Genomic DNA, 18771 nt, shown 5'->3' with positions numbered 1-18771 from the left:
AAGATATACTTTTAATAAGACTCTAATATTATCTTGATATACAGTTGACCCTTGAGCATGGGTTTGAACAGCCCAGGTCCACTTATATGTGGATTTTTTCAATAAATATACAGTCCCCCTCCTTATCCCCAGATTTCCCATGTACGGATTCCACAAACAGTAGTTTTGATCCACAGGTGAGAAGCTGAGGGCGTGGAGGGCCAACTGTATGCACTCTTCTGTGCCATTTTATGTAAGGGGCTCAAACACCAGCAGATTGTGGCACAGGGGCCCTGGGACCAATCCTCAGCAGATACACAGGATGACTTAAGGTTTTGGTGAGTCAAAAGTTAATGTGGAATTTTGACTGCGTGGGGTGAGTACCCCCAAGCCCCCAGATGTCCAAAGGTCAACCGTGTTTGCAAACTGAATCCTTGTAAGAGCTATGAGGTCCTTTCTATGAAGCATACACAACAAAAGCCCACAGACACCGCTCTTGCTGGCACATCAGCAGTGCACACTTTTGGAAGCCTGGCACTTTTTCATGTAGTATTACTCAATTTTCTCCATAGACAGACACCACACCTTGTAGTCAATAAATAATTCCACTTTAATGGCAAAGTAATAATTTAGACAGATACAGGGTGCACATTGGCAAAAAAATATATGCAAGCTGGTTTACAAGCTAAAGGAACAATAAACCAATAGAAAATACATCATCCAGTTAAGTCCACTGACACCAAGTACTTATTGTTGGGGCTTTACAAAGACTACAAAACTTCTCAGATGATTTATTTCACTGTTTCTGCCTATTTACATGTTATGTTACATCAAAAATGTACAAAATATAAAATGTGTACAGACAAATGTTTCACAAACTAGTTTAAGTTGTAAACTAGGTGGACCTACTGGGATGTACTGCAGGAATTGGTTTATGGTCGTGTTGGGGCTGTGTTTCTCAAGGTGGCAGGGAAAGATGAGCGGTGTTCTCAGATCACATATTATACAAGGGCAACGAGTCACTCATCCAGCTACATACATCGATGTTTCACGACAGATTCGACCCACGTTTGAGGCTTCAAAGTCAGGGTGACAATTCTATGTGCATAAATTCAGTTCAGATTTCCCTTAGGGCAATAGCACCGTGTGGAACCTAGAGACTCAGCGACACAAACTGCATGGATGTCTCGTGTTGTTTTTGTTCTAGAGCCACTGACCCACGGTGGTCGCAGAGAGTAGCACCAAGTACACGTCCTGAAGGTAACACACTTCCCATGCATAGAACAAGTCTACCCCATGGCCTAGCCCTCGGGTTCCATCAGCTGAAAACCTGTCCACTGTGTGTGGTGGCAATTTCTCCAGTGACCCCGATCGGTTTTCATGCACTCTCTTCAAAGCCTGCCATGACAGATGCACTTTGGGACATTTTTACTTTTCCGAAAATGTACTGGCTTCACGTCCGGTTCGGAAGCATGCTCACGCTAGCACTGACAGCTCCTGCATGGCCATAACAACTGTGGATGCGGGACAAACACACCAGGTAATAACAGCTTCGAGGGGTTGCGTTCTGTATTTGTTTGCAACGTACAGGAAATCTCAGCAAGTGAAACACCTCTTAACACCAACAGGATAACATACAATTTTTTTGTGTTTGTTTTGATTTGTGCAAGTTTTCAAAATTATTATTTACAATACCTACCCAGTAGACTGTGCAAATCTAACCTTCTTTTACAGTATAAACGCCTTCTCTTCCACAGTGATGTCACTGCTTCAGTGTTCTGTAATGCTGAATTTCTCACGTACAACAATAGCTATCAAAATAACATGCTCAAAACTAATTAAAAAAAAAAAAGAATCGGGGAGGAAAGCCAAATGGTTGTGCTCACGCTGCATCTAGTGCGTCCAGCTCTGCTGGAGAATTCAAACTCTCCCGCCTTCTGAAACTCTCTCACCTGGACCTGGATGGAATTCAGCCACATGTCTTAGCTGGGAAGTGACAGTCAAAGAGGGTTTCTGTGTTACATGGGTATTTTGGAGGATAGGCAAAGCAAACTACTCACAAGGCAAAAATACTGATCCTTCTCCTATCCGTTTCTTCAAAAGATCTATAGAGATGAGGCTACTGTGTTAACTGGTGTTGCTTGGTTGTAAATGAAAAGACAGTGGAAATTACTGATGGTTTAGGACTTAAACCGACTGTTAAACTGTGGTAGAAATCTGTTTTAAGGCAGTGAGACAGCACCATAGGAAATGCTCCTTCTTTCACTGAAAAGGCTCAAACAAATAAAGCCCTAAAAAAGCCTTTTGTCAGTGTTGACTAATAATTGGTATAAAACTCTTGTTAAGGGAGTGGGCAGGTGGCTTAAAAAGACCACGGTGGTAAAAAGAACCTTATAAAACCGGTGACTCGGATACCAGACAGTTGGTGGAGCACGTCATGTGAACATGGCAGTTGAGAACTAAGTTGGCACTTCTCCAGCTCGCCACAGTAGTGTTTTCTGGCGGTTGCACAATTCCATTTGTGCTTACGGAGGACTGGCCTCTTGGCTTCATTTTGGAATGGGGTGAGCGCACAACACAAACACTACTGGAGCCCTGTGACCAGCACCATGTGGCACAAAGGAGGTGGGACGGATCAGAAGAATGGACCCTGCTTGGGGAGAACAGCTTGTCGGAGGAAATGAAATGAAGGGACAAAAAAAGGCCTGTATTGTAAACTTTTAAAGAGGAAAATCATGAAGTCCAGTTTGGCTATCCTGTGTGCAATCTATTCAGCTGCCTATCACTAGGGTCCTCTCCGGCTGTGTGACGGAGCCTTGTAGCTCCACAGATACAAAATGCCTAGAAGTAAAATAAAGTTACGCTTCCATTTCAATTTAACATCTTGGCGGTTCAGACTTAGTTCTGCTGCCTGCTTGGAGACCACGACTATGGGTCAGGACCCTTGATAGGTGCTTTCATACTGGCAGTGGTTTAGTGAAAATACCTTATGTTTTAAACATTTTTAAAAGGCATAGTCTTTCCCCCTAACTCTTCCCCCTTTAGAGGGTAGATTCGAGAGATGAATCCAAATTGTCTTCATGGTGGCTGGTGCTATCGCTGTCACAGCTTTGTGTACCCGAGTAATTGGCTGCTTCTTGGAGTTTCATTAGCATATTCATCTGAAGAAAGAAAAAGAGACATCGGATGCAGGCAGTGATGAACCCAGGACGCCAGCCCCACCAAATATGAGGCCCCAAGCCATACTGAGGAACCGTCTCATCCCATCCAAGCGAAACAGGAAAACAATCTTAGATTTTTACAAGTTGCCCCCGGCTCCTACATTATTTTTCCCAGATATGACTACACCACCAAACCATAAGGACAAAATAAAGCCTCTAGATCATTCTTTTATTTGTGGTTGTGAATGAATACTGCTCCAGCAGGGAGACTGGGAAGGAAACTGTATCACAGCTGGACATCTGGGCTCGTTGCTAGAGAGTGTGCCAAGCTTCCCAGCTTTTTGGCCGGAGCAGCAGAAAGCACGGAATGGCAACTGAAAGTCGTGAGCATTCAGACACAGACGCACACACAGGCTCGCTCGCACAGTCCCTGGAGAGAAGGGCGGATGGAGTGGCGTGGAGCCAGCTGCTGCGCACAAGCACACCATCTGCTGCTTAGGACCTGCCCTCGAGGGGAGGTGACTGAAGGAAGCAGACCATGAGTGTTGGAAGAGGGAGAAAGAAACAATCACTGTCAAGTTTCTGTTGTTGAATTTCTGGCTAAAATATGATTGATATATCACCGACAACAAAAACCACCTTCTGGAACAATAGCGGCTGTCTCAAGTTTCCCAGCCTTATAGAACAATGGCAATATTTGTTCCAGTGAAAGGACATAGGCGTGAAAGCACCCGGGGAGAAAGACAGCTAGCATTTCCATGTATTACAAATAAAAGGCAGCCGCCTTGCCTGGATTTCAATAGATCTGCAGATCCTCTGTAGGAGAGGGAAGTAAAAAGAAAGATGGTTTAAAAGCAAATTGTAGACAAGTGGTTCAACAAAGCACAGAATAATTGGCGCATTTCTTCATGAGGCAGTGGACTTGCTTTCTTATCAAGGGTTTCCATAAACTGTAATAATCTTTATATTATTTAATGCTTACTAATTTTATTAATTTATAAAATAATCAAAGTTGTTCTTTTTTTTTTGCATCAAGAAATAGGTAACCTGATCCCATGGAAGGGAGACACCTAAAAAGGAATTCTTTGGTTATACATTAGGCTGTGCACGCTCGTGTGTTCAGTGTAAAATGTGTTTGAAAAACGCTCGTGACATAAATGATGAAATGGTTGTCATCAATTTCAGCAGTGATACCTTTCATTGCTACAGTGAAAGAGGTTACAATTACAGCATATTTTAATATTCTTCAGGAAAATAATTTTCAATACAATTTTTGGTCTAACTCCGAATTCATTAAATCAGCTACATAAGAATATGAAATAAAAGTTGTTGGTGATAACCTCCTAAACTCAGTAAGCCACAAAGACAAAATGTCTCCATCAACAAAGTTTTTCTCTCTCCCTCTCTCTTGGTCTCCTGCTCTATCTCTCTCAGGCACATGCACCCGGACCTTCATGCACAGTCGTGTTCCCTCCCTCCTTCCCTTGTCAGTTCCTCCCTCATTAATAGTTGGCTAGCGATACATGGTCCGGCATCTGGGCGAAGATGATGTATGAAACAGATCTCTGTTTCGAGCACCCTCCTGATTTACTAAGAGCAGAAATGGCTAGGAAATCTGTTTACAGGGTTATGATTCTATCTTAGTCACAAATGTTTGAAATTACTTGAATGCTGAATATTGTAAAATTTTTATGTTGTGATAACAGCATTCTTAAAGTCTTAATTTTTGAAAATGGTGCCATATTGTAAATATGTTCCATTAGAATAAGTTCCAAGTTTCAGATTTGTTGTAAATGTATACATGAGATTTATTTTGCCTTCTCATAGTGCTTTGTGCATTCAACTCAAAGGAGACTGTAAGAGGAAAGTAAGGTTACATATGATTCAATACTCACTGGGATAAATAATTATTCTCTACAAAAGTATTTCCCTTCTCCCTTCTCCCCTTCTTCTTCCCCATACCCGGAGTTATATATATAATGTCTATCATTTGTAATATCTTGCTCAGGCCCTTATCATCCATAGTATTTACAAATCTGCTAGTCTCCTAGCATCCACCCTCTTTCCTTTGACATTTGCTCTATTCTGTCAACAAAGTGATCCTTATAAACTGCAAACCTAGGTAAGTCCCCTGCTCAGAAATGTTTGGTGTCTCCCCATTCTCTGTATGACCAAGCTTTAACTTCCTACAAAACTTTCCATGTATTACATGGCTTGGCGTGATCTAGCAATTGTAGATTTTGGTAGCTTTAGTTCCTCCTTCCCCTTCTGTTCTAATCCCACTGATCTGTATATAATTCCCTAAACTCATCGTTTTTCTTATACCGTCTGACAATGTTTCACCTGCTGCATCCTTAATTTTGAGTGTTCTCTGTTCAACCACGTGATGAACTTCTATTCATCCTTCCAGACCTAGCTCAAGCATCTCCTCTGTGGAGCTTACAACTTCCTCAATGGACTTACAACTTTAATAAGCAGGTACCTCTATCATTATTTTACTGTAACTTAGATAGGGAGATGTCTCTCTCCGCTACTGGACTGTGAGCTTCCTGAGATCAAAAATGAAATCTTATTCATCTCCTGATCACCAAGCCTTAACCCCGAGTACACACTTATCGCATAGTAGCAACTGCAGCATGTACAGTTAAGTTTGTTGATGACGAATACACATTAAATTTTTAAAATACAGTGAGATATGCTGAAAATCTGCATCTTTGTTTGGATTTAAATCATATTTCTGACATTAAAGAGGGGGTCTCCCCTAATATTTGATTTAGATTGTCTACAAATATATTTTTACCTTATATTAGTAATTGTAGAAATACAGAGAAATAAAAATAGATTCAGAGTGTTTACTTTCCTACCAGAATGTGCCTGATCCAAAGAATTCTTTTTAGATGATAAGTCTTTTGCCTTTTAGCATGTCGTACAGCACAACCCTCGTTTCCTCAGATGTTTAGCAGATTAGGAATCAGGGACTTTTTTACTCCAATTTTCACTCAGAATGGGAGAGTCTGGATGTCTTTTCCGGACTGGAAGACGAGAGCACTCAGAGCCAGGGACAAGAGTCTTTACTGGGTCTGGCTGACCAAGATGGTGGAAACGGGAAAGCTGAGGGCATCCCTAAGGGTCCCACACTCTACAGAGTAACTGTGATAGTAACTGTGAAAAACACTTCTCCTTATGTGAAACAGAGGGACAGAGAAGGAGACGGAGAGAGATAAACTTTGTTGATGGAGATATTTTGGCTTTGTGGCTTACTGAGTTTAAGAGGTTATCACCAACTACTTTTATATCAAAACCACAAAGGTAGAAGTGGAATTTATTTTTAAAAATTTATGTGAAATAACCCATAATTGTACCCTAAGGCTTATATTTACTCTATTAAACTTTAGCCATCCGATCAGCAATTATTTAGTGCATGTTCACAATTACGCTAGATTCAAATCAATTCCACCACTACTGTTAATTTCTATGAATGCGCTAAAGGGCCAGGTGTCTGTTATAAAAATGCACGCAGTTTATAGTCTGGAAGATTAAATGTCCTAGACAGGATGTTACTAGACTCCAAGGAGATGCAGTATATATTTCTGTGACATAATGGAATTCTTTGAGATCATGTGCAAAATTTTCTGTGTGTGTGCATTTTATTGGGGAAAGGATATTGAAAATTTACCAGGTTATTCACATGTAACCCCCAAACGTTAATCATCATCAACTGAAGTGATGATGACATAGTGCTGGGGTTGCTGGGCTAAGGGTATTCCATGCATATGAAGTCACTATATGTTTTTGGCTCTAGTCTTAAGTTATGATTTTAATAATTTCCTTTTTATTTGTTTTAAGTACTGTAATGGCATTTATTTCATTATGTTTTCTTTCTGTATTGGTTGTGCAGGTTCAATAATCTCTTTAGTCATGGAATGGTAAGTCAACAAACACATTACACTTGATATTGACCTATAGGAAGTGGTCTGGAAAAATAAATGCATAAAAATTAAAGTCTTTTCCTAATAACACCATGTACTTAATATCTTCCAAGTATTCATACTTTGGAGTTTTATCAAATTTTATTAAGCCAGATGCAATTTGCAAGTTGAACAAGGCAGGGAGAATAACTTCCCTTTGATTTCCAAGTCAGTCTGTTCTTCTTTATGGTAGGCAAGAGAAGACTAATTCTAAATTTAGTCAGACTGGATGATATATATAAAATGCTCTTTAGTTCTTCACATATACATTAGATGATAGTCTTTTTGTTTCTTCACTTAGGAAAAAACTCAGTTTTATCTTAAATATTGAGTGAATTTAGTCATGCACTTAAAAAATTTAATTATTAAATATTTCACATTTCTCATTACAACTGTATTTTGAAAGAAAAAAATTAATTATCCCTTTATATACTTCTATGCTTAATAAGAGAAAAATTATGGTCATAAAGTACAGCCTGGTTTCAGTGTTTCTTGATTATTTTTAAGCATGCAAGTTTGGTTTTTCATTTTAAGAAATTCAACCAACGAAAGCAGGCCAAAAGTAAAATAGTTAAAAATGAGTATCAATTTCAAAACAATCCCAAATATTACTTAAGATAACTAATGTCTTTGATACAAACGACTACATACTAATGACCACACACTGTAATCAAGATTCCATAGAAAGAATCTCATATCAGTCTCTTACCAGGGGGTCCCCCTCCGTGTCAGTCTGTGGAATGTGCTTTGAGGTTGTGGCTTCCTTAGTGGAGATGCAACCCTCATACCCAACATCTTCTGGTCGCAGCTGAAGCAATGCTGGGCCCCCCTGAGGCAGAGAGGCCGAGCTCCAGGGGTAGGTTTCCAGCACCCACTTTGAGGGATCTTCCCAAGGTGCTCGTTTCCCGTACATCTAAAAGGGGATCCCATATTTAGCACATATAAAATGCATTTCTATTTAGTAAAAAAGACGGCTAGTAATTGAGAGATTCCTTTGCATACTGAGCTTTTATGGGACTTTCAAGGGAATTACTGTGCTTATACAATTTTCCATATTTTCAACATATAGCTGTCTATATAGCTCACTTTAAACTTGAAGGCTAGACAAAATAAATCTGAACATCGGGGAGAGATACTCAGCATTTGGGGGAGAGCATGAGGGGGGTTTTCAATAACATGTTGAATTGACTGCCCACATTTATATTTCTTAGTAATTTTACAAACCAAAAGAAAACTCAAAGTTGAGAAAAAAATGTTCCAATTATGGAAAATCGAAAAAGCTATGCTAGATACCAAATAGAGTTCTCTACTAAAATGCAATTTGGAAAGATAATTAGTACAAAAAAAGAGATTTTTTTTCCTCTGTCTAGTTCACTCCACTCAAAATTCCTTTGAGAATAAGAATACTTTGTCTGATAACCACCTTCCTCAGATTAACTTCATCTAATAATCTCATTGCTTCCTGTAAAAACTTTTTTTTTGATGTTTATTTATAAAGCCAGTAGTAAAAGGAGGGAAAAAAAAATAAAAGCATCAACTTCGTAAGGACTCATATGGTCAATAATAAAAGGGTGAGAGAGCCTAGTTAAAATATTGTCGGTGGAGTAGAAGGGAGAAGATGAATGTTAATAGATGTTAAAACCATACCGGGAAGGGCACACTGAGGAGACAGAGGTTGAAGGGGCTTTGTAGAAAAAAGCATAAGACCACATGGGGAGAGAAAGAGAAGTTAAAATTAAGAGGGCAGGAACCGGGTACACCAATTATTTAATTTGCTTCCCATCTCCCTGTGATGTGCTTTGCTGAGGGCAATCCTGGCTACCAGGTGCATATTTGGTCCCAGATGGCACACTGTGACGTGTTCTATGTGGCTTGCTGTTGTTCAATGAGACAAAAGCAAAATGGTGGACAATCAAGCCTGGGAACTGTCTTTTGGGTTTCCCCTGGACAAGTGGTGGTGAAGACTTGCTTTACAAAAAAAAGTCCAGGTCCTGATATCTGTGGATTTCCTTAGGAGATGATGACGAGGGTAGTAATCATTAGATTTTAAAAATAGTTCTCTTGTTTTGGAGCAGAAATTTTCTCTTAGTTAAAAACTTACTTCCTAGAGATGTAAAACATAGCTTGCTATACAACTTAAACTAACTGAAGAAAACGTGTAATTCTTGGAAAGCAAATGTCATGGAAAGAACAGGAAAGTCTAGAACAGACTGGTGCCGGCCTTTTAGAGACTCATCCAGGACAGCAAGAGAGGAGGTGATCAATGGAACAGTCACCCCCGATTCTATATTTCAGAATTCAACAGATTTGAAAAAAAAGAAATTTAAATATGCAGAATGAGATGAACTCCTTGTTGCTATTTCAAGAAAAACAGAATTTCCAGAACAAAATTCAGAATCTGTGCATCGCCAGAATTTTTTCTAACCAGAGCATCTAGCAGAGAATTTTTCCCATATGGTTCCTCACCAGAGCATTAGCCTTCATTTACAATGATATTTTTCTATTCTTCTCAACTCAATTTTCATCTTTACAATTAGGCTTTGTTTTTCCACCTCTTGCTCCAATTCAAGGTTCTTTGCTGCCAGTAGATCAAGGAAATGGCTCATGACATATGTGGCTCCTTTTCTTCTCGCTCCTCCAGAAGCCATATATGAACCATCCCAAGAATGTCCTCTGCTAAGGCCTTCTGGATCAGCCCAGCCTTAGCAGTAATGACAACTGTTAACCCACCAAAGCATTTTCTTTTTTTACCTTTCCCATGTGCTCACTATTCCTCCCAAACTCCTTATATCACAGTTGATTCAGCATTCACACTAACCTAATATGAAACATCCAACAAGAAACTATAACATTTTTATCCCTTTTAAAAAATAACTTTGGGACTTCTGGTCAAGATGGTGGCATAGGTAAACACAGCTCGCCTCCTTGCACAACCACATCAAAATTACAACTAAATTATAGAACAACCATTGCTCAGAAACAGCAGAAATCAAATTGAATGGAAGCCTGCCAACTATGGAATTGAAGAAAGCACATCAATACAGACTGAAAGGAAGGGCAGAGAAACAGAATGGGCTGGTCCCACATACACATGTGGTGGATAAAAATTCAGGAGGGATATCTTGGGAGTGAGGAGTCCCAGACCCACAACAGGCCGCCCCAGCCCAGGGTTCCAGTGCCAGGAAGATACATCCCCATAACTTTTGTCTACAGAAATGAGCATGAATTGAGTCAGTGGAAGAAACTGCTGGAATACCAAGCGGTTCCTCTCAAAGAACCCACACACAGACTTACTCAGACTCACTCCCTCTGAGCTCCAGCACCAGCATAGCAGCTTGAAAGGCATCAGGGACATACAGGGAGGAACTGAGGGGGCTGCCATCAAGGCAAGAGCTGGAGGACAGCTTTCTTCCAGACAGAAAGGTGAGGAGAGGCCATTGTCCCTTTTCTGAACCCTCTTCCCATAGAACCACAGAGCTGGCAGGTGGGTGCCATATCTAAGACTCCATCAACTTGGGTAACACTGTTTGCCCCACCCTAGAGATCCCCTAAGGCTCCATCCCACCCAACTTACAGCTGTTAACAGCAGCTTTTCCATATGAATGGCTGGTCTTGGCTCAAGCTTCACAACTTCCTAAATCCTTTCAAATAAGCAATGGCTGGTCTCAGTGAGCTCCCAAGCCCAGTGAGCTCAGTGGCCCCAGGCCTGCATCTAGCAGCAGCCAGCCTAGATTCACAGCTTGGCTTCACCTGAGAATCTCCAAGTCCATCACAAGTAGCAGCTATCTCAGATTGCTTTATACCTCAGGAAAGGTGGGCCCAGGCAAAATACAGGTAGGACCTGACCTTGGCCTGAACCACCTGGGAAAACCCAGGACCTGTGCACCCAGTGGACAGCTATAGACCACATCGGAGCACCACCATTCTGCCCCTGCATAGCTGATCCTTCACAGGGGATGGAGGTTGGTGGTCAGTGGTCACGGCCAATCTTTGCAGCTGACTGGCCTGGGTAAATCCTTCCCATTGATCTGCTAACAGCAACCAAGGCTCAACCACAATAGGAGGGTGTGCTCAACACACACAAAGGGCATGCCTTGAGTACCGAGCTCGGGTAGTAGGGGAGGCTGTGCCACTGGACCCTAAAGGATACCCTCTAAATTGGGCCATTCTACCAAGACAGGGAGTCATAGCAGCTCTTCTGATACATAGAAATAAACACAGGGAGGCTGCCAAAGTGAAGGAACAAAGAAACATGGCCCAAATGAGAGAACAGATCAAAACTCCAGAAAAAGAACTAAACAAAATGGAGATAAGCAGTCTATCCAATGCAGAGTTCAAATCACTGGTATATGGATGCTCAAGGAACTCAGTGAGGATCTCATGAGCGTAAAACAGATCCAGTCAGAAACGAAGGATACACTAGTTGAAATAAAGAACAATTCACAGGGAAACAACAGAGGAGTGGATAAAGCCAAGAATCAAATCAATGATTTGTAAAAGAAGGAAGTGAAAAACAATGAATCAGAATAAGAAGAAATAAGAATCCCCCACTCCAAAAAAAATGGGGCTAGTGTAAGCAGCCTCTGGGACAACTTCAAACATTCCAATATTTGCATCATAGGGGTGCCAAAAGGAGAGGAGAAAAAGCAAGAAATTGGAAATCTATTTGAAAAAATCATGAAAGAAAAATTCCCTAATTTGGTGAAGGAAAAAGACATGCAAGTCTAGGAAGCACTGAGAGTCCCAAACAAGATGGATGCAAAGAGGCCCACTCCAAGGCACATCATAATTAAAATGCCAAATGTTGAGGATAAAGAGAGAATCTTAAAAGCAGCAACAGAAAAGCAGTAATTATTAACAAAGGAGTTCCCATAAGACTATCGGCTGATTTTTCAAAAGGGACTGGCAGGTTAGAAGGGACTGGCAAGAAATATACAAAGTAATGAAAGGCAGGAACCTACAGCCAAGATTGCTCTACCAAGCAAAGCAATCATTTAGAATTGAAGGGCAGATAAAGAGCTTCTCAGACAAGAAGAAGCTAAAGGAGTCATCACCATCAAACCAGTAGTATATGAAATGTTAAAGGGTCTTCTTTAAGAAGAAGAATATCAAACCTATGAGCCATAAAATGACAACAAATACATACCTGTCAACAATTGAATCTAAAAAACAAACTAAGCAAACAAGAAAAGAGACAGTATCATGAATATGGAAATCATTTTGATGGTTGCCAGATTGGGGGGGTGTAGGGGACAGAGTGAAGAGATGAGGGGAGTAAGAACCATAAGTAGGTAGTTACAGAGTAGCCATGGGGATGCAAAGTACAGTTTAGAAAATGGAGTAGCCAAAGAACTTATACACGTGACCCATGGGCATAAACAATGGTGTGGGGATTGCCTGAGGGAGTGGGCATGTCTGGGTAGAGAGGGGCCAAAGGGGGAAAAAGTGGGACAACTGTAATAGCATAATCAATAAAGTACAATTTAAAAAAGAAAAATAATTTTGAGATATTTTTTAACTTTAGTTGGGAAACTGGTACTACTTTTGTGATTATACTTTTGTCCAAATGGAAGCCATGGAATTATAATTCTAAGGGTAGTGTTTTATAAGTAATATTGATTTAAATAATTTTTTAAAAAATGCCTGCACTTTAAAAATGAGATTAAGAAATCTAGTTGTTTTAAGGTCTCTGAATTTCTGAAAAGCTTCATTCTCTTTCTGTGCATTGGCAAACACATGAAATAAGTATTTCATATATAAAGACTTGGATATTAATAAGCTATTATCCAAGTCTTTATATATGAAATGCTTTGGAACAAATACATCATTGAAATATTAAGTTTTAAAATGCTGGCTTCTAGAATATTGTAAGTAAATTTTCATAAAGAGAATTTTTTTTTGTATAAATGACTGAAAGTGAGAGACCTAACTCACTTCTTAGGCAGCATAATACTTCCAGAGAAATCTGAAAGGTGATATGTTGTACCTGAACAATTAAAGCTTTTGGTATAGCCTTTTATCTTATTGGAGCCACTCTCAGGGTTAGATGAACTTAAAAATATGAAATTAGGTTATTTATATCTGGAGTAGAACCAATTGGTAACGTGTTCTAGGATTGAGCGGGCAGAGCATCCTCATAGCATTTGTCACGTCCGTGAGAACCATCACGACAGGTGCAAATACTGCCGCGACATGTTGTTAGTGAGGGGAACGTGGTGATAAAAAGGCAGGAAAAGGGAAGAAAAAGAGATAACCAATTCTTTAGATAGTAAAATAAAGGCAGCACAGCACAGGAGATGAAAAACATGAAAAGCTATGTCATAATTCTAGTAGCAGTTGTAATTACCAGAAATAATTATGCCCACGCAAAAACTGCCTAAACCGTGGCTGAGTTATTGAAGATTGGATTCTTCTATAATAAGTCAGGTAATTAGGCAACACAAATCTTAACTTTTCAACCCAGAGCTTGATAAGTCTACAATTTCATGAAATTTCAACTCCAATTTAAGGAAGTAGCATGACTAATGGAAAAGGGGTAATACGTTTTGTTGAAGAAACAAGGTTTTCTTATTAGGAATATGTTCTGACTTCTTAGTTAAGAGTAAATAGAAGGGCTAATTACAGGGCCTCGGGAGAGGAACAGCAGAGATGCTGCAAATCAACATGTCATAGAACTGCCTCAGAATTGAGAGGACTCCCAAAAATAGTAAAGACGCTTGCAAGAGACGTTAAAGGGCTTTAGACAGTAAAGCATTCTGAAAACAGTGAGCCTATGAACAAAAACTGCTTGTTGCAAACTACACGATACGAGTATAAATGATCAAAGCTCGTGTATATGCTCCTGTCTTGTAAGAGGTAGCACTCTGCTTTTAATGGGCTACTTAATAAGAATAGTCTGTAAACACCCATCGCAACGAATGTGGCCTTAAATATGTGGTTGTTGAAATAAGCGTGCTTTATCTTTTTTCCTAATTATTTATTCTGAGACCAGGAAAAGGTATTGAATACTAGTTGTTCTTTTAAAGTTTACCACTATATTTACATAAATCCTACCCTTAGTTTTCTGCATAAATATCCAGATAAATGAATGCTTTTGCTTTTAAGTTAATGATGTTTTTAAAACAGTAAATAAAATTGAGTTCTATACCTGAAGACCTTCTCTTACTGCCTCCAGAATATAGGGGACCAAAGAATAGTTCCAGAGATCCATGAACCACACTCTAGAACCTTCTACATCCATGGGGCAAGACAGGAAAAGTCGGGGACCTGAGAAGAAACAAATAACAAAACATTTTTGAGAAGAGTTATATTTAACAATCTAAACACATATTTAGACATGACATGGAGGGAAGAAGTAATGTATTCCTTAGAGAATTCTTAGAAAATTTTAACCTTGGCCAGCTTGATTATTATTAAAGTATGTTTTACTAAGGACCCAATGTCCTTTGGACTCTCCTTTGTTTTGAGACTAAAATCTTAATTACAAAAACATAACATATTAGAGTTAGGAGAAACCAAAAATGTCATCATCTAGTCAACTTGCCCCATTTTACAAATGTTGAAACTTGTGCTGAAGTGAACTGTCAAACATAAAATATGTCCTGTGTAACCTACATTGTATCTTTAGTGAGTGTCTCTATGGTTCATGCAATGAGAAAAGAACTTTTATATATGCCACTTAAGAAGTATTTATTAAAAAACCCTCTTTTATGCTAAAGAGAAATAATTCAAGTTCGTCTTCATGAAAAATATAAAATTCATTAATTGTCTATAAAACACCTAAATATCTCTAAAATTTCCCCTCACAACTATATTTGATATGACCCATTAGCTAAAACTTGTTTTCAGCATAAAAAGTTACTCTAAACAGATACAATTTATTTCAAATGGCTACCTGATTTTTAGCTAGCTGTATATATTAAACCTATTTAAGCTCAGTAACATCTTAGTAAGCTGTAATTGTCAGACAAATCGTAGATCCAAAGCTTAGAAGGAGGCCAGCTTTCAGAAGGAGAAAAAAAGGAAAAGCAAACAAATCTTTGGAAGCTTGAAAAACATAAGCTTCCCTTGTTATTTTCTACCATCCAATCTGGCCATCTTTACCACGTACTCCTTGTTCCTGGAAAATGGAATAATACTGCAATTTGGGAACTCACCAATGGTCACATCGGAAGAACTGTGTGTTTCCAAAAAACTGTTGAGATGATGCCATGCCTTAGGAATCCAATCTATAATTTTGACTAGATCATTATTGCGTATGTTCTTTTCAATTTCTACCTCTATCAGCTTCCTTCGAAGATATCTGCCTAAAAAGCTTTTCACTGGTTCTGTGTGGTTTGCACATAGTACCCACCTGCAAAAAGAAAAAAAATATTAGAAATCTTTACATAATTAAATTTTAAGTCCATAATAACTCTCTTTCCAATATAAAGTTCCTATTCAACTGGTGGCCACATTTTAATGATCAAAAGGGTGAAGAGGCCTATTAGCATTAGAGCTGTTATGTAACTAACTTTTCTTTTTGAGCTGAAGAGAAGCTCGTGTGCATCAGAAGTGAGTGGGCGCACACACGCCCAGCAGTCTTCTGTGGGAGAATCACAAATCCTGAAATAGGAACGCTCTTCACATGCCTCACACTTAGAAGAAAAGTGCTCTAGTTTAGCTGGTGGCACAGTGAGCAGGAAAAACATTTCTTTCCTTTTTTAAAAGAAACACTTCTGGACACAGGTTGAGGATCCCAAAATGTCTCCTTAAGGAAGCGTCTTAAGAAGTGAGAATTATTTTCCCACCACAGGTCACCACAGGTGGGATTTGCCAATATACAATTGCATAAACAACAATTAAAAGCAAACAGAAAAAGACAATGCACTAAAAACCTCCAAAAAACGAAAAACGAAGCATTCCATTTATCTCTACCTGAAATTGTGATGCAGCTCTAGATTTGGTGATGAAGAAACTCCCTGATTCATTGTTCCAATAATATATGGACTGGAGAAAAGAGAAAAGAGTAGAATATGCAGATTCACTGAACGTAAAATAGATTAATGTATTAAATTCTCTTAGAAAGCAATTTAGATAAATATGATATTCCATTTTATAATTAGGCTTTGAAAGGGTAATTTGTAATGTTAGGTTGCAGAATGACAAATACCATTGAACTAGAAACTAGGATTTGGCGTTCTAATTTCAGCTCTGGAAGTCTAGGGGAATCATTTCCCCCCTCTGAGCCTGTGTTTACTCATCTATGAAATAAAAAGATTAGACAGAATAACCGCAGTGGTCTCATTCCACTGTAACATCTTATGATTCTCATGCTTATAATCAAATTGATTAATTTCTCATCTTTTATTATTTCATAGTTATTTTAAAGATTCTTAATAGCATGAAAGAATGTGTAGTATTGTTTCAATGTTTATTTTATGCTGATCTGTATTAAAAAATTTAAAAGTCTCTAGCAGTGATGAATTAGAATACTTGTACCATGAAAACTAATGTTTATATTACTGCACTTATATGTCTTTTTTAGATGCCACGCTACAGTGAGTCTTAAGTGGGTTTTCAGATTTCTATGCCCTGTTTTAACCTTTTTAAAATTTAAATAGTTAAAAATTAGACTTGCTAATGGAGAGAGGTATATCCGAATATATCATACTGCTGTCTACAGGAAGGTTAAATTTAAACTTTGATGTAGACTAAGAATGAAACCAGAGCTCTAAAGCCTCATTCTAGTTCTTAATTCTCCTGATTCAAACGTTCCAGAACCCCCCCGCCGCGTATCCATGGGAGCTAACATCATCTGGTAAATCGCATTTCCATAAACATGCCTGGGACAGAGTTGTTGCATGAATGACTAGATTTTCTAAGAAATACATAGAGACTCTTTGGAAATAATGTGTAATATTAATGAAGGCTTCTCAAATCAATGACATCTATTACAAGCCTTAAAAGTTATGAAGGCATAAGAAAGCCTTCATCATTGTGAACACCTGATCGGAATTTTCTTTATGTTTCATCATTCAAAATATTTTGTAAGCATACCATTTGTTGTATTTACAGTTGAGGAAACCATTGAAGATATCGCTCAAAGAGCCCACATGATGAAGATTATCGAGAATTATTACAACCGGGAGCTCGGCACCCGTATTGTCAGCGCTGCACTGCTCAGCCAGGCCAGCTAGGTACTGCTGCAACTCCTTCACAAAAGCAAAGAACACAGACACATCCATGACACGCTTATATCATTGGCAAGAAATTCACATTTCAAGAGTAGCAGACATTGTCTTTCATCCAGCATCTTTGATTCCAACTTGTAGATTATTCTGTTGACATAAAACCTTATCTACACAGCCAGCACAGGGCACCCACAACGAACGGACAGTTGAAGCGCCAGGGCATATTCCTCAGCTGTCTTCTCCCCTAACGAAAAGCAACAAGGAGCGCTGGAGGTGAGTTCTTAATGATATATGACAAACATTGAGACTTCTTTCTTGTTTTCGAAATTTCAATGATCTAAATGGATGTTAGCGAACCTTATGGTTACCAGTATAGCATTAATCCAGAATGGCACCCCGAAATGCCCATGTATATTATAAACTCCAAATGAGTTTGAATTCCAACTCATTTCAATGGGGTGCATCTGCAAGTGCTACCCTGGGACTCAGATAAACACATGGTTTTCCTTCCTTCCTTCCTTCCTTCCTTCCTTCCTTCCTTCCTTCCTTCCTTCCTTCCTTCCTTCCTTCTTTCCTTCCTTCCTTCCTAATCTGTACACAGGTACTATAATTTTAAATAAAGACAAAATTTGTTATATTTTACTGGGTCAGTGGACATTAACATTTAGCATTTTTTGAGCTTCTTGGTTCTTTTACAGGAATTATTCTTTTCTAATAGCTTTTAACCTAAGTAGGGTAACAGGTCCACTGATTGCTCTCACAGACGCATAGGCCAAGAACATAATTATGCTTCTTAGAAATATCTTAATCAGTGGGAACATTTCCATAATATTTGCATATTTACAATGACATTTTCAATTTGCGAGTTTTGCTCAGGGTTAAAAACAATTCCACAATCCCTACTTCTGGCAGCCAGGTAAATATGTGAACTGCTTAACCTACATGCCACTCCGTCTGTAATGCCATCTTTAAAGCTAAAAGTAGAAAGGGATAAATGACAATAACCAGAGTTTTGAGGCATTTAGTACTATACTGAAGTTCAAATTTAAAACTTATTAAAGAACTAATACACTACCTTGCTCTGAGCCAATCACATAGAATAAACATTGGCTAAATCAGAGATTACAGAAAAAGATGTTTACAGATAAACTGGTGAACAGTCTGGAGAATTTCATTTATTTTATTTATATCAATAATCTAGCTATATTGAGTCATTCATGCATCTATAAAATATTCATGGTCTACCCACTGTGTTCCAACCTGGGGGGTACAAAAATAATGAAGCATTGTGCAAATAGGATCAAGTAAATCTAACATTTATCATGAACGGAGTCAAGTACTGTTCTGGACACAGGAGTTAAAAAAGTAATCAGACTGTCTTCTTGCACAGACTTTAAGAGTTGTCACATTAGGGACTGAAATTTAAATATGATAAATCATTTGATATCAGTGTGTTAGGAGCTATGAGAGGTCAGGGGAGGAGATTTCACC

General features: G+C 38.8%; 1 protein-coding gene across 2 annotated transcripts in view; it reads right to left on the bottom strand.

Annotated features, from left to right (window-relative positions):
• Positions 1 to 578: 578 nt before the first annotated feature.
• NAV3 (neuron navigator 3) overlaps positions 579 to 18771 on the bottom strand; it is a 319752-nt gene continuing 301559 nt past the window's right edge. For both annotated transcript variants that reach the window (XM_053921041.1, XM_045187323.2), the window contains 6 exons: positions 17147 to 17301; positions 16025 to 16096; positions 15265 to 15461; positions 14256 to 14374; positions 7818 to 8021; positions 579 to 3140 (listed from right to left, as the gene is read on the bottom strand). In XM_053921041.1, the coding sequence (XP_053777016.1) occupies positions 3021 to 3140; positions 7818 to 8021; positions 14256 to 14374; positions 15265 to 15461; positions 16025 to 16096; positions 17147 to 17301 (867 nt within the window). In that variant the 3' untranslated portion in view covers positions 579 to 3020. The remainder of the gene's footprint in view (positions 3141 to 7817; positions 8022 to 14255; positions 14375 to 15264; positions 15462 to 16024; positions 16097 to 17146; positions 17302 to 18771) is intronic.

Source organism: Desmodus rotundus, chromosome 3, assembly GCF_022682495.2.
Source record: "Desmodus rotundus isolate HL8 chromosome 3, HLdesRot8A.1, whole genome shotgun sequence".
Classification (NCBI taxonomy): domain Eukaryota; kingdom Metazoa; phylum Chordata; class Mammalia; order Chiroptera; family Phyllostomidae; genus Desmodus; species Desmodus rotundus.
This window is presented reverse-complemented; position numbering and strand designations above follow the sequence as displayed.